This window comes from Aegilops tauschii, chromosome 6, assembly GCF_002575655.3.
Source record: "Aegilops tauschii subsp. strangulata cultivar AL8/78 chromosome 6, Aet v6.0, whole genome shotgun sequence".
NCBI lineage: Eukaryota > Viridiplantae > Streptophyta > Magnoliopsida > Poales > Poaceae > Aegilops > Aegilops tauschii.
In genome coordinates, this window is record NC_053040.3 from 201,299,680 (window position 1) to 201,323,902 (window position 24,223).

Sequence of the window (24,223 nt, forward strand, 5' to 3'; positions counted from 1 at the left end):
AACTCACGGAATGAGACGTAGAAACATCTCTGGAGCTGATAGGCAAAACATGCATCAGGAGGGACAGAAGAAACAATTTGATGAGGGTTTCAAAGTAGCGAGGAAACAATTGCCATGATCCCATAACCGGGCACCTTGGGAGAGGTGACTCATAAAATTATTCCCTTAAGTGGCAAAAAGAATTACTTTTGATACAGAGATCATTGGAACTCTCTATACCAGCCTAAGGAAATTCACAAACGACCGTTTGAAGGAGTTCGGAAGAACGGCACACTCGGGCTAGAATGGATGATGTGGACCACCTTGTTGAAGACAACGAAATGGATGATTTTTTCTTATCATCGGAAATGGATGGGACTCATGGTAAGTCCACCTTTGAAGATGAACTTGGACAGCAACTGCTGAGAAGGGCAGCCCATGGAAAATTGGCACGATGGGGTGCAAGCTGGGAACAAAATGCAAATGTTGGGAATGTTCCAACCATCATATCTGCCTGAGATTCAGATCTGGTTGGTGTCAGGATATTCCAGACTCATCAAGTCTAGAAAGAAAAATGAAAGTTTGCAACACAAATCGACGAGATGACGTTGCGAGATTCTCGGGGAGTGAACTACGATAGCAAGCTCCAAAACATGGGCTGGTTCTGCTACATACATGTGAACATGTTGTCCAAGACAAGCATGACCACGTAGTAGTCTTACAACGAAACACTACCGAGTTCTGATTGGGGACCATCATTGCGGAGAGCGAAGTCCTGCGCATGTACCTTTGGGTTCTTAAGGGTTAGCACTCAAGAACTTCTTTTCCTTGAACAAATCAATCAGTGGCTTGGTGTGCTAGGGAATACATATGGAGTGGAGGTACTTAATCTACCAAACCATAGAATACATTCGCACATGCATAACTGACTTGGGATGGTACCAGAGGAAACAAAAACAATCTTTCTCGAACTCATGGCGGCAACTTGCGCCAAATGCACATGAATTCGAGGAAGTCACTTCTTCCATCCAAGCATAAGCTTCATGAACGGAACACGAAGGCATTGCTTACAAAGTTTTCAACACTAAGTTGATGTTCAACATGAATCATGGGGGAGACAAAATGCTGCTGATGGGCTCAACAACAACTCATCGGAATTTCCATATCACTGGACTTCCACCATCATGTGAACACGGTGATAGCATTGGTCAGACCAAAAGATGTAATGGTGTATGCTCAAGCATCAACCACGAGTAAGACAACATTACGAACATCCTTGGTTCTGATTTGACTTGACGATAGCCCATACTCAAGTCAAAGTTTTGACAAGGCAATAGATCCAACAACTGATCACGAGGACCAATCGATGGAGATATCATCTTTCTTCAACACACACACACACACACACACACACACTAAAAGATATCCCTTAACATGAACTAAGTCAGACAAGCTTTTATCTTCCAACTCTCCAAGTTGTTGTTTGGCTTAACCAACTAGCTCAGGGGTATCCAACACAGATTCTTGGAGAATGGGTGGTTTGGAGGAAAACCAATATGATCACGAACTCAACATAGCGGTCAGGTGACAACCTGGTAATACTTCCGAGAAGATATTTGGAACATCACGAACCACCGATATGTTACTAAACTCGAGAACAATCTTGCTTTTCAAGGCAAGACGATGTGATCAAAAGAGCAAAGGTTTGACAAAATCCTAACTCATCGATCGAAGAGTGCACCAACAAAAATGGACTAGGTAGCACGATTAGTCCTAGGATGGTGATTCAATAACCAACACGCTAAGGATGAGAATATTGTCCATTAACTACCAAGAAACGAGGTTGCTAGTAGTATTGATTTCACACATCACAGTTTACTTGTCGGCACTCCGGTTACAACAACACGGGACCGAGGAATGAATAATGATGGCGAGAAGTATCACTGCGTCAAGAATTCATAAGAGATGGTGCAATTCCTATGATATTCTTGACATAAAGGGGGTAATACTCGAAGGTAGAATAGATCAAAAGCTGGTTTGGCATTTTGATCTGCGGAATACAACTACTTTGACCCAATCCTAGATATGGATGAGGTACTGGAGTTTGTTTCTCCTAATCATTCTGAAATAGAATGGCTTGACGGACCACAAGAATAATAGGCATCGATAACACAGATGCACAATTACTCCTGACTATCAATTGATAGACGATGGTCGGAATACAAATGAAGAGGGACAACTCAAGGGAACATATATCTTTCTGAGTTATGGATGCATAGATTAGTATGTCAAACAAAGCTCAACATATTTTCCGGATAACCCATGCAGAAAGGTAGAACTGGCAGAGTCACAATGTAGAATGGAGAACTCATCAAGAGCATTCTGGTTGTGATATTTTGGTTCAAAAGAACTTCTGCCATAAGCATTTCATGGTATTTGGAAGAAGGAAATACCACGAACCTTGAGGACTATCACAAAGGTTACTAATATCCTAAAGGTACGAGCAACACTATCAACACGATGTAGGTAGAGTGAATCTTGGGTCAAGAACCAGGAGTAGAATACCTACTACTAAATGGCATCACGGGATGCTTTCGAGAATGGTGGCCAGAATCATCACACCGGGAACACAAAACATGGCTAGATTACTAGGTGACTCCCTAAAACACCTAGGGTCATAATAATAGCTCCAACATATATGTCGAGGCAATAGAGTACCTCAACTCACCGATCAGTGTGGTTGAACTGGCCCAAGGGGACATCGGGAACGGAAAGAAGGGATTTTCAAATGCATCAGACTATTTAGAAACCTGGGATGACACGGACAGCATAACGGTTGTAAATGCTCAAAAAGATTTGAGACATCCTGCAAAATTGTGGCATAACCACTCAACAACATCATATCAAGGTTCCAAGTCCAACTAACAACACACTGGAGTAGTAGAAACTAAACTGGGGCTTGAGACCAACAATCCTAAGAGTCTACGGATTAGTAACACATGATACTGATAGGAAGACGAGAAGCCTAGTTTCTTAACCCCGTAGAAGAGAAGAGGATGACTTAGATCAGAAGGGCATAAGGTAAAGGAGTAAAAAGAGCCTTACGTTCCCTTCCACAATCAATTCCCTTATATAACTAAAGCATTTCTAGACATGACTTCGACCGGTTTGGCTTGGTAATCCTACAGGCAGTCAGGCTCTGATACCAAAGCTGTCAGGACCCCGATTTCAAGTCACATCGATCTAGCTGGTAACACCTCATATCACTTTGCGGCCTCACGCACGGTATTCCCACGGGTGTTGCCTTACCATGGCCCGGGACCGTTTGCGCCTTTTGGCTCACGTATATGATAGTGTCGCTAGCATCCATATGACAGAGAACCCGGGCCGACATGACTAGTCGTGAACCCAAAGTGGCACAAACTTACAGGGACAGGCATACATGAATCAACATCGAGCATGTCGGTCAGCAGCATGCGAATCCGGGCTGTAGCACTGGGCTAACCGGACTCCGGTGAACCGGGCTGTAGCAGGCTAGGCAGGACTCCGGATGTCACCGCGTGACATTTCCCCGAAGGGACAGACACAGGAACGGAGTGAATCACATGCCGGCCAGTCAAGTGTTCCGGAGCAGTAGTGCTGGGCTAGCAGGACTCCGGTGAACCGGGCTGTAGCGGACTACTATGGCTCATGGAAGCACAAGACTGCATTTCCCTATAAGAGAGGCTACCAAGGATAAACAACTAGGTTGTCGGATCCCACACATACCAAGTATTTCAATCATACACACAATATGCTCGATATGTGTAAATACAACATGGCATCACAACATAACTCTATAAGTCAAGTATTTATTCATTAGTCTCCGAGGAGGCAAGTATTACAATCATGGTCTCATGACCCAACATACAGAGCATACAAGCATCGAGCGGAAGCATAAACATGTCTGAGTACAGACAACTACAAATGAAGAAGGTTGAGAAGCCTGACTATCTACAAGACCCTCCCAAGGGTACAAGATTGTAGCTGAGGTAACAAGCTAAACGTCGAAGTCCACGCGGAACTACTAGCGAGACTGACGTCTCTCTGCAAAAGATAAAATAGGCAAGCGTGAGTACAAATGTACCCAGCAAGACAAACATTGAACTAGCTACATATGCATCGGTATCAACAAAGGGGGGTGGAGTTTGACTGCAGCAAGCCAGCTTTGACTCAGTGGCTATCCTAAACTATGACTGCAAGTAACTCTTTTGAGGTGGCACACACGAGTCCACATATTCACCATATCAATACACCACTATGGATCCGCTCATGTCTCCCTACGAGAACACCATCCATAGCACTCACGCTTATCTTGCGCATTTTAGAGTATCCACTTTCACTTGTCTATGAACTGTTATAGGCAACCCAGAAGTCCTTTACCGTGGACACGGCTATTCGAATAGATCATTTATAACCCTGCAGGGTGTACTTCTTCACACATGTTTCCACCACTTAGCGTCTGCACACGACATGTGCTCGGTAGACTTCAAGCGAAAGCCGACGTGGGTGTAGACCACGACCTGACTAACCACACAAGTCTCTAGTCTAGGTTTATCGCCTATTCGGGTTCCATCCGCGAGGAGATCCGGCCGGAGTTTCGCTCACAGCCCCAAACGATGTGTGCAGGGTTCCCGAGACACCAAACGGGCGCCCGGTGCACCGTGCCATGGTCTATCTACCGCATCATAGCCCACCCCTAGGGTCAGCACTACGCACGGCCTCCAACACATATCCTACAAACACCGGAAACTAGTGGCAACTCCTGGACAGAGGACAGGGCGGTTAATAAGTCGAGCGGGGTCATATTTCAGGGCCCAACGTGTGGTAGTAGTTGTTCATGGATCACAAACACAGAACTCAGTTCCTGAGGACGGTTTCAATGAGACAACCCACCATGTACTCCTACATGGCCTCTCACCGCTACCTTTACCAAATCATGTTCACACACCTAGCTCACACACAGTAGGACATGTTCATCACCATTCCAATTCATTCCCGATGAATCAGACCCGACTCAACTCTAAGCAGTAGCAGGCATGACAAACAACCATGAATGAGTAGGCACATCAGGGCTCAAACAACTCCTACTCATGCTAGTGGGTTTCATCTATTTACTATGGCAATGACAGGTTATGCAGAGGAAAGGGGTTCAGCTACCGCAGCATGTAACAGTTGAATCGATGTTGTCCTAATGCAGTAAAAGAGAGCAGGAGCGAGAGAGTGGGATTGTATCGGAATGAACAAGGGGGGTTTTGCTTGCCTGGCACTTCTGAAGATGATATAACTCTTCATCGGTGTCATCGAACTCATCGTCGAAACCACGTCTACTGAGAGGGGACAAATACCGGCAAACAAGGAAGAACACAATCAATGCAATGCAACAATATGATGCATGATCATGACATGTCAATATGCTATGTTTTGAGCTAATGCAACTAGCAACAGTTTAATGGAGTTGGTTTGAACCCAAGATTGAAATTCAAACTCCACATGTGGTTATTTAAATGCCATTCATTTCATTTGTCCTAAACAGTAGTCATAAGTTGTTCTATCATGCATGAAAATGGTACAGATGGATAGATTGGATTTTTTTTTGATCATTTTTCATATATAACTTATTTCATTTGGAGTTATAGATTATTTTCTATGATTTTCTGAAGTTTTAACTAATTTCTGGGATTTCCTGGTTATTTCGAATTAGAATAAATCCAGAAAAGGATTTACTGCGTCAGCCTGGCGTTAGTGTGACGTCAACGGTCAACTGACCCGGTCCAGGTCAAACTGACCAGTGGGTCCCGCGTGTCAGTGACTAAATAAACTAACTAAACTTAGTTAACACTAACCTAGGTTAAACTAATTAAAGTTTAAACCTAAACTAGGTTAATTAGTTGGGCGGGTCCCGCATGTCATAGGCCTAGCGGAGGTCAAACTCCTAGTCAAACGAGGCTAACCCGCCGGCGGCTCGACGCCGGCGTCACAAACGCGGCGGAGGGCTCGGGTTCCCTCTCCCGGCGCCCAAATGAGCGGCGGAGAGCACCCACGGGGAGCCGGAGCTCGCCCGCATCCAGTGCAGCAGGCAGCAGCAGCTAGGGCGGCCGGAGCTCATCGGAAACGAGCCAGGGGCGGCGGCCGGCGTTCGGGCGCGAGCGGGGATGCTGCTGCGGTGTGCGAGAGAGAGAGAACGGAGAGGGGGAGGAGAAGCAGCAGCTCACAGCGGACGCAAGGAGCAGATCAGTGGCCTCGGGGACGGCCTGGAGACGACATGAGGTCGCCGGCAATCTTGACGGCCGAACGGGGAAGAAGTCGCCGGGGGCGGCGATGCAGGGCGGACGAGCGCTCGGGTCTCGGTCGAGGCGAAGTGGCAGACGACGGCAGAGATCGTGGACAGCACGGGGGGCGAGGGGAGCACGTTGGGCGCGGCTATGGCGGCAGCGAGCTCGCGACTGCGTCGGCCATGGCAGGGAGAGGCGAGGGAGAGGGCCGGGGGAAAGTGAGGCGTCCAGGCGGTCGAGGCAGCGCCGAGGAGAAGACGCGAGGCGTCGCGCTAGCAAGGGAGGCAGGCAGGCGAGCTGGTGACGTTGCGCTCTGCCCGTGCGCGCGCGTCGGCCACACGCCTGGCCGACTGGCGCCAGGAGGACGACGGCGGTGGTGGGCTGGGCCGGCCCGTGGGCCGCCAGGTAAGCCAGGTGGGCGAGGCCAGGTGAGTTTCTCTCTCTCTCTCTTATTTCTGTTATCTATTTTTGTCTTTGTTTCTAGATTTAGTAAAAAAAAATTAAATAATTTAATATATTCCTGAAATAAATTGTGGGTACTGTTAGAATTGTTTCCAACAGCCCACAACCACTTCCAGAATTATTTGGGCATTTTAATTATTTATAGCAATTAAATGCCCAAATTCAAATAGTGTATGAGTTCATTCAAAAATCCAAATTGATCTAGAAAAATGTGCACCATTTTTGTCAGAGGTGTTGGACCAATTCAGAAATGATGAACACTTCTAAAGAGCATTTTGGGTTTATTGAAAATATTTAAGTTTGAACCTAGTTGAGTTTCATTTGCTGCTAGGGTTTATCAGTCCCCATTTCAAATTAAAGAAGTAATTTAGACATGATGCATGGATGCTTCTGCCACTAATTGCAAACAATGCTAGGGCTGTGACACCCTACAACCACTAGTTGGTTGGCTGTTGCGAGAGAAACTAACACTTGTCATTTAGAGCATCCCATCTTCAGAGGACTTTGAGCGAAAATCATCAAGTGAGGAAAACCCAAACCCAAACACCTACAAACCCAAAGTGGTTGAGCATCACTGAAGAGATTGTTCCTGTGTGGAACCGATGCTTGTTACCTTTGAGGATTGTGCATCCTCCAGACGGTTAGGCGTCATGGTCTAGAGCATCCAAGAGAAAATCTTGGATCGCCGAGTGACCGAGTCTGTGAACGTTTGGAAGTCACCTCAAGACTTACCACGAGTGATTGGGCGAGGTCTGTGTGATCTTACCTCAAGGAGAATACGGTGAGGACTGTGTGTCCGGGACTATGTGTCCTCAGGTTTAAATACCTAACTGCTCCAACCAGACGTACGGCTGTCACAGCAGTTGGAACTAGTCTACCAAACATCGTCTTCACCAAGCTACTGGTTCTATTTCCTCAACCCTTTCATTTCCTCATTCATGTGTTGATGAACTTGATCGTTACTGTTTGAAGACTTTGACTGAAGACTTTTTCTATTTCCTATTTTTGAAGGAAATATGCCCTAGAGGCAAAAATAAAGTTATTGTTTATTTTCTTATATCATGATAAATGTTTATTATTCATGCTAGAATTGTATTAAACCGGAAACATAATACTTGTGTGAATACATAGACAAATAGAGTGTCACTAGTATGCCTCTACTTGACTAGCTCGTTGATCGAAGATGGTTATGTTTCCTAGCCATTGACATGAGTTGTCATTTGATTAACGGGATCACATCATTAGGAGAATGATGTGATTGACTTGACCCATTCTGTTAGCTTAGCACTCGATCGTTTAGTATGTTGCTATTGCTTTCTTCATGACTTATACATGTTCCTATGACTATGAGATTATGCAACTCACGTTTACCGGAAGGAACACTTTGTGTGCTACCAAACGTCACAACGTAACTGGGTGATTATAAAGGTGCTCTACAGGTGTCTCCGAAGGTACTTGTTGGGTTGGCATATTTCGAGATTAGGATTTGTCACTCCGATTGTCGGAGAGGTATCTCTGGGCCCACTCGGTAATGCACATCACTTAAGCCTTGCAAGCATTGCAACTAATGAGTTAGTTGCGGGATGATGTATTACGGAACGAGTAAAGAGACTTGCCGGTAACGAGATTGAACTAGGTATTGAGATACCGACGATCGAATCTCGGGCAAGTAACATACCGATGACAAAGGGAGCAACGTATGTTGTTATGTGGTCTGACCGATAAAGATCTTCGTAGAATATATGGGAGCCAATATGAGCATCTAGGTTCCGCTATTGGTTATTGGCCGAAGACGTGTCTCGGTCATGTCTACATAGTTCTCGAACCCATAGGGTCCGCACGCTTAAAGTTTCGATGACGGTTATATTATGAGTTTATATGTTTTGATGTACCGAAGGTTGTTCGGAGTCCCGGATGTGATCACGGACATGATGAGGAGTCTCGAAATGGTCGAGACATGAAGATTGATATATTGGAAGCCTATATTTGGATATCGGAAGTGTTCCGGGTGAAATCGGGATTTTACCGGAGTACCGGGGGTTACCGGAACCCCCCCCCCCCCGGGTTTAATGGGCCATAGTGGGCCTTAGTGGAGAAGAGGAGAGGCGGCTAGGGAAGGGTCGCGTGCCCCTCCCCCTCTAGTCCGAATAGGACAAGGAGAGGGGGGCGGCGCCCCCCCCCCTTTCCTTCCTCTCTCCCTCCTCTTTCCCCCTTCTCCTAATCCAACAAGGAAGGGAGGGACTCCTACTCCCGGTGGGAGTAGGACTCCTCCTGGCGCGGCTCCTCCTGGCCGGCCGCACCTCCCCCCTTGCTCCTTTATATACGGGGGCAGGGGGCACCCCATAGACACAACAATTGATCGTTTGATCTTTTAGCCGTGTGCGGTGCCCCCCTCCACCATAGTCCACCTCGATAATACTGTAGCGGTGCTTAGGCGAAGCCCTGCGTCGGTAGAACATCATCATCGTCACCACGCCGTCGTGCTGACGAAACTCTCCCTCAACACTCAGCTGGATCGGAGTTCGAGGGACGTCATCGGGCTGAACGTGTGCTGAACTCGGAGGTGCCGTGCGTTCGGTACTTGATCGGTCGGATCGTGAAGACGTACGACTACATCAACCGCGTTGTGCTAACGCTTCCGCTTTCAGTCTACGAGGGTACGTGGACAACACTCTCCCCTCTTGTTGCTATGCATCACCATGATCTTGCGTGTGCGTAGGAAATTTTTTGAAATTACTACGTTCCCCAACAGTGGTATCAGAGTCAGGTTTTATGCGTAGATGTCATATGCACGAGTAGAACACAAGTGAGTTGTGGGCGATATAAGTCATACTACTTACCAGCATGTCATACTTTGGTTCGGCGGTATTGTTGGATGAAGCGGCCCGGACCGACATTACGCATACGCTTACGCGAGACTGGTTCTACCGACATGCTTTGCACACAGATGGCTGGCGGGTGTCAGTTTCTCCAACTTTAGTTGAACAGAGTGTGGCTACGCCCGGTCCTTGCGAAGGTTAAAATAGCACCAACTTGACAAACTATCGTTGTGGTTTTGATGCGTAGGTAAGAACGGTTCTTGCTAAGCCCAGTAGCAGCCACGTAAAACTTGCAACAACAAAGTAGAGGACGTTTAACTTGTTTTTGCAGGGCATGTTGTGATGTGATATGGTCAAGACATGATGCTAAATTTTATTGTATGAGATGATCATGTTTTGTAACCAAGTTATCGGCAACTGGCAGGAGCCATATGGTTGTCGCTTTATTGTATGCAATGCAATCGCCCTGTAATGCTTTACTTTATCACTAAGCGGTAGCGATAGTCGTAGAAGCATAAGATTGGCGAGACGACAACGATGCTACGATGGAGATCAAGGTGTCGCACCGGTGACGATGGTGATCATGACGGTGCTTCGGAGATGGAGATCACAAGCACAAGATGATGATGGCCATATCATATCACTTATATTGATTGCATGTGATGTTTATCTTTTATACATCTTATCTTGCTTTGATTGACGGTAGCATTATAAGATGATCTCTCACTAAATTTCAAGATAAAAGTGTTCTCCCTAAGTATGCACCATTGCCAAAGTTCATCGTGCCCAGACACCACGTGATGATCGGGTGTGATAAGCTCTACGTCCATCTACAACGGGTGCAAGCCAGTTTTGCACACGCGGAATACTCAGGTTAAACTTGACGAGCCTAGCATATGCAGATATGGCCTCGGAACACTGAGACCGAAAGGTCGAGCGTGAATCATATAGTAGATATGATCAACATAGTGATGTTCACCATTGAAAGCTACTCCATTTCACGTGATGATCGGTTATGGTTTAGTTGATTTGGATCACGTGATCACTTAGAGGATTAGAGGGATGTCTATCTAAGTGGGAGTTCTTAAGTAATATGATTAATTGAACTTAAATTTATCATGAACTTAGTACCTGATAGTATCTTGCTTGTCTATGTTGATTGTAGATAGATGGCCCATGCTGTTGTTCCGTTGAATTTTAATGCGTTCCTTGAGAAAGCAAAATTGAAAGATGATGGTAGCAATTACACGGACTGGGTCCATAACTTGAGGATTATCCTCATTGCTGCACAAAAGAATTACGTCCTGGAAGCACCGCTGGGTACCAGGCCTGCTGCAGATGCAACTGACGACGTTAAGAACGTCTGGCAAAGCAAAGCTGATGACTACTCGATAGTTTAGTGTGCCATGCTTTACGGCTTAGAACCGGGACTTCAACGATGTTTTGAACGTCATGGAGCATATGAGATGTTCCAGGAGTTGAAGTTAATATTTCAAGCAAATGCCCGGATTGAGAGATATGAAGTCTACAATAAGTTCTACAGCTGCAAGATGGAGGAGAATAGTTCTGTCAGTGAGCATATACTCAGAATGTCTGGGTATAACAATCACTTGATTCAACTAGGAGTTAATCTTCCGGATGATAGCGTCATTGACAGAATTCTTCAATCACTGCCACCAAGCTAATAGAGCTTCATGATGAACTATAACATGCAAGGGATGGATAAGACGATTCCCGAGCTCTTCGCAATGCTAAAGGCTGCGGAGGTAGAAATCAAGAAGGAGCATCAAGTGTTGATGGTCAATAAGACCACCAATTTCAAGAAAAAGGGCAAAGGGAAGAAGAAGGGGAACTTCAAGAAGAACAGCAAGCAAGTTGTTGCTCAAGAGAAGAAACCCAAGTCTGGACCTAAGCCTCAGACTGAGTGCTTCTACTGCAAGCAGACTGGTCACTGGAAGCGGAACTGCCCCAAGTATTTGGCGGATAAGAAGGATGGCAAGGTGAACAAAGGTATATGTGATATACATGTTATTGATGTGTACCTTACTAGAGCTCGCAGTAGCACCTGGGTATTTGATACTGGTTCTGTTGCTAATATTTGCAACTCGAAATAGGGACTACGGATTAAGCGAACACTGGCTAAGGACGAGGTGACGATGCGCGTGGGAAACGGTTCCAAAGTCGATGTGATCGCTGTCGGCACGCTACCTCTACATCTACCTTCGGGATTAGTATTAGACCTAAATAATTGTTATTTGGTGCCAGTGTTGAGCATGAACATTATATCTGGATCTTGTTTGATGCGAGACGGTTATTCATTTAATTCAGAGAATAATGGTTGTTCTATTTTTATGAGTAATATCTTTTATGGTCATGCACCCTTGAAGAGTGGTCTATTTTTGATGAATCTCGATAGTAGTGATACACATGTTCATAATGTTGAAGCCAAAAGATGCAGAGTTGATAATGATAGTGCAACTTATTTGTGGCACTGCCGTTTAGGTCATATCGGTATAAAGCGCATGAAGAAACTCCATACTGATGGACTTTTGGAACCACTTGATTATGAATCACTTGGTACTTGCGAACCGTGCCTCATGGGCAAGATGACTAAAACGCCGTTCTCCGGTACTATGGAGAGAGCAACAGATTTGTTGGAAATAATACATACAGATGTATGTGGTCCGATGAATATTGAGGCTCGTGGCGGATATCGTTATTTTCTCACCTTCATAGATGATTTGAGCAGATATGGGTATATCTACTTAATGAAACATAAGTCTGAAACATTTGAAAAGTTCAAAGAATTTCAGAGTGAAGTTGAAAATCATCGTAACAAGAAAATAAAGTTTATACGATCTGATCGTGGAGGAGAATATTTGAGTTACGAGTTTGGTCTACATTTGAAACAATGCGGAATAGTTTCGCAACTCACGCCACCCGGAACACCACAGCGTAATGGTGTGTCCGAACATCGTAATTGTACTTTACTAGATATGGTGCGATCTATGATGTCTCTTACTGATTTACCGCTATCGTTTTGGGGTTATGCTTTAGAGATGGCTGCATTCACGTTAAATAGGGCACCATCGGAATCCGTTGAGACGACGCCTTATGAACTGTGGTTTGGCAAGAAACCAAAGTTGTCGTTTCTTAAAGTTTGGGGCTGCGATGCTTATGTGAAAAAACTTCAACCTGATAAGCTCGAACCCAAATCGGAGAAATGTGTCTTCATAGGATACCCAAAGGAGACTGTTGGGTACACCTTCTATCACAGATCCGAAGGCAAGACATTCGTTGCTAAGAATGGATCCTTTCTAGAGAAGGAGTTTCTCTCGAATGGGAGGAAAGTAGAACTTGATGAGGTAACTATACCTGCTCCCTTATTGGAAGGTAGTTCATCACAGAAACCGGTTCCTCTGACGCCTACACCAATTAGTGAGGAAGTTAATGATGATGATCATGGAACTTCAGATCAAGTTGTTACTGAACCTCGTAGGTCAACCAGAGTAAGATCCGCACCAGAGTGGTACGGTAATCCTATTCTGGAGGTTATGTTACTAGACCCTGACGAACCTACAAACTATGAAGAAGCGATGGTGAGCCCAGATTCTGCAAAATGGCTTGACGCCATGAAATCTGAGATGGGATCCATGTTAGTCTTGGCCATGGGCAGCCCGGCTCGAACGGCCCGGCCCGACCCGGCCCAAAAAAGCCCGACCCGGCCCGGCCCGACGCCGCTCCCGGGCCGGGCTCGGGCCTAGATTTTGAGCCCGAAGACCGGGCCTGGCCGGGCCAGGGCCCATCATTTTCGCGTTTTCCTGAAGAACGGGCCGGGCCGACCCGAAGCCCGACGGGCTTTTACGTGTTCGGGCCGGGCTCGGGCCCAGAAAACAGGCCCGACGGCCAGGCCGAGCCGGGCTCGGGCCTGGGTTTTTTGCGTCGGGCTTGGCTAGGCCCGGCCCGAAGCCCAGCCTGGCCCGAGGTATGGCCAGGTATAATCCATGTATGAGAACAAAGTGTGGACTTTGGTTGACTTACCCGATGATCGGCAAGCCATTGAAAATAAATGGATCTTCAAGAAGAAGACTGACGCTGACGGTAATGTTACTGTCTATAAAGCTCGACTTGTTGCGAAAGGTTTTCGACAAGTTCAAGGGATTGACTATGATGAGACCTTCTCACCCGTAGCGATGCTTAAGTCTGTCTGAATCATGTTAGCAATTGCCGCATTTTATGATTATAAAATTTGGCAAATGGATGTCAAAACTGCATTCCTGAATGGATTTCTAGAAGAAGAGTTGTATATGATGCAACCAGAAGGTTTTTTCGATCCAAAGGGAGCTAAAAGTGTGCAAGCTCCAGCGATCCATTTATGGACTGGTGCAAGCCTCTCGGAGTTGGAATAAACGCTTTGATAGTGTGATCAAAGCATTTGGTTTTGTACAGACTTTTGGAGAAGCCTGTATTTACAAGAAAGTGAGTGGGAGCTCTGTAGCATTTCTGATATTATATGTGGATGACATATTGTTGATTGGAAATGATATAGAATTTCTGGATAGCATAAAGGGATACTTGAATAAGAGTTTTTCAATGAAAGACCTCGGTGAAGCTGCTTATATATTGGGCATCAAGATCTATAGAGATAGATCAAGATGCTTAATTGGACTTTCACAAAGCACATACCTTGACAAAGTTTTGAAGAAGTTCAAAATGGATCAAGCAAAGAAAGGGTTCTTGCCTGTGTTACAAGGTGTGAAGTTGAGTAAGACTCAATGCCCGACCACTGCAGAAGATAGAGAGAAAATGAAAGATGTTCCCTATGCTTCAGCCATAGGCTCTATCATGTATGCAATGCTGTGTACCAGACCTGATGTGTGCCTTGCTATAAGTCTAGCAGGGAGGTACCAAAGTAATCCAGGAGTGGATCACTGGACAGCGGTCAAGAATATCCTGAAATATCTGAAAAGGACTAAGGATATGTTTCTCGTTTATGGAGGTGACAAAGAGCTAGTCGTAAATGGTTACGTCGATGCAAGCTTTGACACTGATCCGGACGATTCTAAATCGCAAACCGGATACGTGTTTACATTGAACGGTGCAGTGTAGTTCTAAACAAAGCATCGTGGCGGGATCTACGTGTGAAGCGGAGTACATAGCTGCTTCGGAAGCAGCAAATGAAGGAGTCTGGATGAAGGAGTTCATATCCGATCTAGGTGTCATACCTAGTGCATCGGGTCCAATGAAAATCTTTTGTGACAATACTGGTGCAATTGCCTTGGCGAAGGACTCCAGATTTCACAAGAGAACCAAGCACATCAAGAGACGCTTCAATTCCATCCGGGATTTAGTCCAGGTGGGAGACATAAAAATTTGCAAGATACATACGGATCTGAATGTTGCAGACTCGTTGACTAAGCCTCTCCCACGAGCAAAACATGATCAGCACCAAGGCTCCATGGGTGTTAGAATCATTACAGTGTAATCTAGATTATTGACTCTAGTGCAAGTGGGAGACTGAAGGAAATATGCCCTAGAGGCGATAATAAAGTTATTATTTATTTCCTTATATCATGATAAATGTTTATTATTAATGCTAGAATTGTATTAAACCGGAAACATAATACTTGTGTGAATACATAGACAAACAGAGGGTCACTAGTATGCCTCTACTTGACTAGCTCGTTGATCGAAGATGGTTATGTTTCCTAGCCATTGACATGAGTTGTCATTTGATTAACGGGATCACATCAGTAGGAGAATGATGTGATTGACTTGACCCATTCCGTTAGCTTAGCACTCGATCGTTTAGTATGTTGCTATTGCTTTCTTCATGACTTATACATGTTCCTATGACTATGAGATTATGCAACTCCCGTTTACCGGAGGAACGCTTTGTGTGCTACCAAACTTCACAACGTAACTGGGTGATTATAAAGGTGCTCTACAGGTGTCTCCGAAGGTACTTGTTGGGTTGGCGTATTTCGAGATTAGGATTTGTCACTCCGATTGTCGGAGAGGTATCTAAGGGCCCACTCGGTAATGCACATCACTTAAGCCTTGCGAGCATTGCAACTAATGAGTTAGTTGCGGGATGATGTATTACGGAACGAGTAAAGAGACTTGCCGGTAACGAGATTGAACTAGGTATTGAGGTACCGACGATCGAATCTCGGGCAAGTAACATACCGATGACAAAGGGAACAACGTATGTTGTTATGCGGTCTGACTGATAAAGATCTTCGTAGAATATGTGGGAGCCAATATGAGCATCCAGGTTCCGCTATTGGTTATTGGCCGGAGACGTGTCTCGGTCATGTCTACATAGTTCTCAAACCCGTAGGGTCCGCACGCTTAAAGTTTCGATGACGGTTATATTATGAGTTTATATGTTTTGATGTACCGAAGGTTGTTCGGAGTCCCGGATGTGATCACGGACATGACGAGGAGTCTCAAAATGGTCGAGACATGAAGATTGATATATTGGAAGCCTATATTTGGATATCGGAAGTGTTCCGGGTGAAATCGGGATTTTACCGGAGTACCGGGGGTTACCGGAACCCCCCCCCAGGGGGGGTTAATGGGCCATAGTGGGCCTTAGTGGAGAAGAGGAGAGGCGGCTAGGGCAGGGCCGCGCGCCCCTCCCCCTCTAGTCCGAATAGGACAAGGAGAGGGGGGGGCGCACCCCCTTTCCTTCCTCTCTCCCTCCTCTTTCCCCCCTTCTCCTAATCCAACAAGGAAGGGAGGGAGTCCTACTCCCGGTGGGAGTAGGACTCCTCCTGGCGCGCCTCCTCCTGGCCGGCCGCACCTCCCCCCGTTGCTCCTTTATATACGGGGGCAGGGGGCACCCCATAGACACAACAATTGATCGTTTGATCTTTTAGCCGTGTGCGGTGCCCCCCTCCACCATAGTCCACCTCGATAATACTGTAGCGGTGCTTAGGCAAAGCCCTGCGTCGGTAGAACATCATCATCGTCACCACGCTATTGTGCTGACGAAACTCTCCCTCAACACTCGACTGGATCGGAGTTCGAGGGACGTCATCGGGCTGAACGTGTGCTGAACTCGGAGGTGCCGTACGTTCGGTACTTGATCGGTCGGATCGTGAAGACGCACGACTACATCAACCGCGTTGTGCTAACGCTTCCGCTTTCGGTCTACGAGGGTACGTGGACAACACTATCCCCTCTCGTTGCTATGCATCAGCATGATCTTGCGTGTGCGTAGGAATTTTTTTGAAATTACTACGTTCCCCAACAATTTCTTCAGTCACTTAGTCTTCAGCCTGCTTATCCTGTTTACACGCTACTTGTACTCTGTGTATGTTTCATTTCATCATGATGCATGTGCTACTGTTCTGGTATGCATGCATCTGAGTACCTATTCTGTTGCTAAGTAGTTCGTTGCTTAGGAATTTCCTCACCTAGAAATTCCTTAGTTACGAATTTGTAAAAATCGCCTATTCACCCCCCTCTAGTCGATATAACGCACTTTCACAACCGAGCACCTTTCCAGCCCTCCCAAGGCATCAGCGTTGGCAGTCGCCGGATCGTCAGTTGTCGGAGTTTCTAGCCATCCAATTAGCTCATAATCACACCTAAGATCACTTCATTCGCTGCTAACGCGTGCTTACGCTGTTGGGCCGCGACTCTGGTGACTCTTTCGACTTCTAGGATTGAATTGGGCTTATTGGGTTGTACGAGCCCCCCATCCGTGCAGCAGCGTCTCTCTCTCTCTCTCTATCTCTCTCTCTCTCTCTCTGTGTGTGTGTGTGTGTGTGTGTGTGTTCCTCTTCCTCCATATGTTCTTCGAGATCCCCTAATTCTCTTCCTCGAAACCAAATTGTGTATCTAGGATTGATACTCGGTCAGTGTTTCATCTTATTCCCCTCGGTCCGCCATCCCCATTTCTCCTGTCGGATGTTGATTGGTGAGCCATGGAAGTTTTCTGCTGTGACTTTGGTTGAGGTGGGTTGCTATTGTGCTTTGGCGTCGTGGATTTAATCTTCCCCCCTGCCTTTTCCGCTTTGATTTTGTCCCCGCTCTCATTTCCAGAGTTGTTTGCCTACTGCCTATTGTATTGCAGGTGTTGATCTGATGTTTCCTTCGGGCAAACACAACTTCTATTAGGTGTTCAGGTACTTTATTCATGCCCCCTAATTTATTTTACTTCGGTTTGAAGCTCGCCCTATGTTGATGGTTGGAGTTGGTGGTGCGTTCATCAGTCTGCTTGCTGCATCTATACTAGATTCAGGTCGTGGAAGTTTTGGTTCTCAACTTTGAACAATTCGTGTCTATAGTGCATTGGTGCATTGGTGATTCACTATCTTTTTTATGTGCCAGTTCGTTCCTGCCATAGGTGTTCTCTTTGATGCCTCCTGCTCTTTGTAGCCATGAGAGCGATACTACTAAAATGTTGACAACTCCTTACGTTATCAATTTCCAATTGCTTTAATTCTAAGCACAACAGAGAAACATGCTTGGAATCATTGCTTATACCTAAACCCTCTTTAATGTGGTGTTTTACTCATGAAAGATTTGTGCCATTTGCATATAGTTGTAATTACATACTTGCTTGAACTTTGAATTGGACCTTTCATCAACCTATCTTATGGAACACGAACAGGAGACTTTCCAAAAGCATAGATGATTGTTTCCTTCCTTCACATGGGCATGTACCAACCCCATGTTTGTGCACCTAGAAGAACCGGAAATCCTCATTTTGTACCTTCGTGTGGCGGCTGTTCAGTGAGTGACCGACCTGGATTCCAATCGATGCTGGAGCTATGACCCCATGGCGACGGTACTGGTTTCTGAGCGATGCGATGGACAACTCCTCGCCGAGATACGACATGAGGTCTACTCGGTTGCCATGTCAGTTGCATGGCGCGATGGGCAGTGCCATGGCGGTGAACAAGCATATGTCTATTGGAGTTATATCTTCAAGATTAATTGAGAGGTTAGTCGACCATTGGTAGCAGTAGATGAGGCATCTGCCAATAATTGTAGGTCTGTTCCAATTGCCGGTTTATTTCTTTCCCTTTCACGCACGACCATTTAATCACAACCTTGCCGCTGATCTTTGCCCAATGTCCTCACTAACTCTCTAATTCGTTCCAATCCTCCCCCCTTCTTACATCATCTCTTCCCCCAATTCTTTATGCCTTTTTAGAATATGTTTATTCACACTGTTCTTTATGCTCAGAAACAATGCTGGTTCGTTCTGCTGGGTTACCTCATTCTGCTAGATTAGAAGGTTTAGGCATTACCCCATTTGGAAGGTGATGCACCGATTTCTATACTTTATCCCTTGCAACTGTACTGTATTACTCTTTGGCCAAGTGAAAAGTGCAATCAAAATACTACTTAGGATTCAAATAAAATATTCATAGAGGTCACATGTTGTCAAGTAGATATTCAAAGCCTCTGTTACTGCAATTTTAGGCTTTCCTTCACTAAAAGCAGGTGAAGGGAAATACAAAGCCAGATTACAATCTGGAAAGCAGGTGAGGGGAAATACAAATCTCTCCACATGTTTGTGTCACCACATATTTGTGCCAGTCTCTAACATTATAGCATAGAAACAAAGGGGCGCAGCAACGCGCGCCACCAATGATCTAATCACTCATCATAAGCCGACACTCCCCATAGAGGTGTCCAAGAGATTGTTGCAAAGTTGCGTCCTATCTCTGCTTGCTATCTAACATGACCTCACGACAGACCTAATGAAGGGCAAGGTGGTGGTGATGGATCAAGGTGCAGCCTAGCCGGTACCGTATGTGAAGGTCACCAAGCCCCCACAATCCAAATGGCAGCCCCCACCTGAGAATTGGACAAAGTTGGGTGTGGATGGGTCCATGCAACGGTTGATGGAACTACATGAGATGGGATCATTTTACGTGGCTAAGATGGTGTTATCATTTTTTCAGCGCATCGATCTCTGTGGTCTTGCCCCGACGCCTTGCACGATGAACTTGCACGTTGTATGGAGGGGCTGGCTTTAGCCCACCAATGGACGGAGCTTTCGATCATCCTTGAGTGAGATAGCAAAATGGCAATGGAGATGATCACTTTGCGTGGCCAAAACATATCATTATATGCCATAGTGTTTATGAGGTGAAGAGGCTTTTGGGTGAAAGAGAGTGTGTGGTTACTCATATCCCTAGAGGGCAAAATAATGTAAGTCATGTGTAAGAGAATTTTGGTCGAACGGAGGACCGTACTGTTGTGCGGATCCGATCCGGGTGGGTTAACTTTCCTAGCTTGTGTAGGGATAAATTCTTATGCTCTTGAGTAATACACTCCTTTTTACCCCCGCAGAAAAATATCCGATAGTGCCATATGAACAGTAGGAGCCCAAGCTTGAAACTATACAACTTGACAACTATTTCATGCTAACAAAGGCCATTAGCATTGTTTTTAATATAGCTAACAACTCATGTAGGAACAGCTGTTAAATTCATTGGAAGTTTCTACAACTAGAGTACATCGGTATTTCATGGCCCAAACCAGTAATGCCAGGAAACAATAAAAGACAATTGATGAACAGGCCAAAGAAAATCAATACAAAAAGGGATAAATTTTGTTAGTGGTTCTTGAAGTCCGGGTCTATAAGTGGAATTTGCATGTGCACTTCTCATTGTGTAGGTGTGGCTCTGAGCAACAATGGGATTAAAGTTCTCTGAGGGGGATGAGGCAAGGCGTTGGTAGGCAAGAGTGCCAGGCGAAATGATGAGGAGACGTTGGGCATTGGTCGTGGAGACCGGAATGGAGCAATGCTAGTAGATAACGAAGCGGAAGACAAGCAGCGTCGTCTAGAAGCAAAGGCTTGTGCGGTGGTGATTTGGAGCGGAGCGGAGAGAGGGGTGTCGTGAGATGATTGTGTGCGTCCTCGGCAAAAAGGGAAAGTGGTGGTACGACAAAAACCAAGAGAAAACCTAAAAGGATGGAAGGACAAAAAAACAAGCGAGAGGAAACAGAAGACAAAAAGGAGTCAAAACACGGTCTAACGATAGAAAAAGAAACACTACTTGAGATAATGTGAAGAAGATAAGAACACATCTTTTTAGGCCAGAAGAAACAGAGGGTCGTTCTGAGTTGGCCCGCTAAGGTTGGCTCACAAGAAACGGATGAGTTTCGACCGTATTCCTTGAGCCAGATTGAGAAGTGTTTAAACAGAGTGTCCTTGGGCATCTTGGATGAAATCAGTAATATGAGATGAAAAACACTTATGGCGTGATTGGTTGCCCGCATACGAGCCAATTAGGCTCGTGCGGGAAGAAAGTGTGCCATTTGGTTGTGTACGTCACTGTTTGCCCTGCATAGAAAGGAACTTAGAGCACCTCCCAGCCAGCTCTGCTAGGAACGTCCTGATTCGGCCATTTCCAACATTGCAACCTCGAGTGATGCAAAAGAGCCCACATGGGTAGCACCCAGTTGTGTTCATTTAACTCATAATCCCTCTACACAACAGTGCTTCAATTTAAGATAAGGCCTACACAAAAGAAGAGCGCACTAGCAACTACTTGGTCGCGCCGCTGACGGGGAATGTGCCCACGCGCCGCTGACGGGGGATGTGCCCATGACTCCACGCTCGCCGTGTTGGCCAACCAAACGACAAGTATGCAACACAGCCAAAATAGTAGATGCAGACAACCAAACGCAACAGAAATTCTCATCAGGACTGTATTATTTTTAGAATTGTCTCTAATTTATCTAAGAATTATTGTCAAGTTAGTTCACACCAAGTGACATATCATGTGCAGAATGGATATCATGTAGTTGCCAGATACTCACTCCAACATAAATTTCCACAAGCTCAGACTCATGGAATCACAAAAACAGAAATAGGTCCACAACTTAAACAAAAATAGCAGAATTTTGGAACAGAACCACACTCAATGAACTCATCTCAACTTGACAAAGCAGAACACTAGCAGAAAAAATCAAGTGAGTAATACTACCCAGCATACCAGGTACGAAATTCGATGTGAAAGCTCAAAATTCTCTTTCTACTAGATTAAGCATACTGCGACATTGCCACAACAAGATTTCCTAAAGGGTACAGACACTGATTGTGAACAGATAGAACCGAAGGCAGCCAACATTCGAGAATAATATTTCCTTATTTCTTCTTGGCATCCCCGGCCTTTGTCTGCAAAATTTATCCAAGAAAACGACTTAGTGGATATGACACAGATCAGTAAGGAAATCAACCAAGATTAGTATATATGGATACCTTCTTGACTCCACGGATCTTCTTCGTCCTGTTCTTCCTCTCCTTGATCTGCTTGCGTGACTTCTCTACCTTGGTGGCTAGCCCGTTCTGCAGAAGAGCAAGAATAATTATAAGAAAATGAGAACCTGACATCCTTAATTCTCGTAAGTGTGGTCGCAGAAAAAATGATGTTATTGTTTAGAGCACATGCTGATGAACAGAAATTTAGAAGTTGGCGGACAAAATTTTGAAGTGCTTCATCTCAGTAAAGCATAAACAATGAAAATAATGGAAATAATGGAAATTAATATAAATGAGCTGCTCGACAAAAAGAGTAGCATCACAAGGCTGGCAGCACGTCATTATGGACATGACAGATCATGGCTCATGCTCGGATACATGCAAAATTGTGTCAGACAGACTTTCTAGCACAACAACAGAAACATACAACACAAATGCAGAAACTGCAAGCGTTTTGCTTTGAGCAAAAGCTATCATTATCTTACATCAAAGATCGACTGTCATCAGTTCTAAAATTGCTACAGTTAACAGGAACATCAAGTGTGGCACAGTATCACCCGCATTTTGAAATAAATTCTGGCAAATCCGAAGGCCCCAATTGGTTGAAGGTGGATTGAAGCAAGGTAACCGATATTGCTATTAGAGTGTCCATTTCTAGATATGTGCCTATTATACAAAAATCAGAAAACAAGATCGGCCAAGAAATGGATTTATTTGCCACCATGCAGTGGCAGCAAGACTTGGCAAGTGTTTTTTTATCCAAGATAAGACAACTAATATTGGAACTACAAGTACCCTGATCAGAGCTTATTATACTGACTCAAGGATGAGAGCACAAAATTGACTAAATGCATTATACAAAGGCTACAATAGGACAAGATCAAAGCTTATTATGAGATAACAGTAAAATAAATATGGAGACCCAAGGATTCAGAGCAGATAAGGGTGGGATGAATGAAGCAAGAGAGGCATACTCTGATCAGCCTGTACTTGGGCTCGAACTTCTTGGCAGCCTCGAGGTTATCGTAGATGAGGCCGAAGCCGGTGGACTTGCCGCCTCCAAAGTGGGTGCGGAACTTGAACACAAAGATGCAGTTCGAGTCCTTCACCTCATAAATCTTGGCCAGACGCTCCTTGAGATCCGACTGCGACATACGCGGATCAGCCTAAACTCGCATCGAAAATCAACGAGCCCAAAGATGACAACGATCTTGGCAGTATGGAGGGCGCACCTTGGACACGTTGGCGCGGCCGGGGTGGATCACCTCGAGCACGAATTGCTTGCGTGAGAGGAGACGGTTCGTCATGAACTTACGGGTGCGGAGAGTCACCGCAGGCGCCGTCTTCGCGTCCGCCATGATTGCTGCTGATGCCCGAGGTGCTTCCTCTTCGCAGGGATTCTAGCTACGGCAGCGGCGCGAGTGAGAGGCGGCGGCGGCAGGGTGGAAGGTGTGGTTTTATATACAGGTGGAAACCTAGGTCGTTCCTAGCAGAAGGGCTTATATGGCCATTAAGATAGTTGGGCTGAAAAGAATTGTGGGCCAATTTTAAGCGACCTGATTTCTGTGGTTACGAATGATAAGGATCTTTGATTTTAAAATAAACTACAGTAATAAGTAGGAGGCCTGTGCGTTGCCACGGGCTTTTAAATTTTTTTATTACACCTATTGCAAATCAAATTTTGCATTTATCTGATTGCGCATATAATGTATATTATATTTTGTATATCTATAAAAAGATCCAAAGGGGCGGATCCAATTAATCTTGGCCATCAAATCATGTCGATCCAATTACCTAGACCGCTTTAATGTCGAGCGCTCAACACGTTTAGCATGCAGTTAATTTATGCCAAATATAGTATTAATCACATAATAACACGCAAATAATATCTTACTTAATATCCGCATGCACTTAATATACTTTTAAATTAACATGCATTGCACGTACACGTTGACTACTGTAGAAAAAAGATAGCCTGCAACAATTAAAAAATAATTAAAAGCCATTTCACCTGCAATGTAACTCGGCGATATATACATAGAAAATAATGATCCAAATAACTATATGTTACGAACTACGATCTACTTGATGTGATTACGATATTACCTTACAACGTCAGGTATGTTGTCTTAAGCTTCATTTGCACGGTACTTTAGCAAATGTAATAAAAAAATTATTTCTCAACTTATAACCATCCTGCACAAGCAATATATATTATATGTCAAACATAAAGCTTTGGAAGGATAAAGCACATCAAATTTAGATACATTATTAAAACTAAGCATGTTAGGAAGGCTCTCAGGCCATCAGCAATTTTGGTCGTTAGATCACACGTCTGAATCATTTTTGGCCGTCTGATGGACCTCTTCCTCCCACGTGGGCCGCTACTCCAGAAACAAATTTCGAGGCCT

At 45.1% G+C, this 24,223-nt stretch overlaps 1 protein-coding gene across 1 annotated transcript; it reads right to left on the reverse strand.

Annotated features, from left to right (window-relative positions):
• Window positions 1-21,411: 21,411 nt before the first annotated feature.
• Window positions 21,412-23,298, reverse strand: LOC109761302 (small ribosomal subunit protein eS24z). The gene is made up of 4 exons (XM_020320101.3): window positions 23,045-23,298; window positions 22,787-22,957; window positions 21,813-21,899; window positions 21,412-21,728 (listed from the first exon to the last, which is right to left on the reverse strand). Exons 1-4 carry the CDS (start codon window positions 23,168-23,170, stop codon window positions 21,699-21,701), a joined length of 414 nt encoding a protein of 137 aa, XP_020175690.1. The 5' UTR covers window positions 23,171-23,298; the 3' UTR covers window positions 21,412-21,698.
• Window positions 23,299-24,223: the final 925 nt, after the last annotated feature.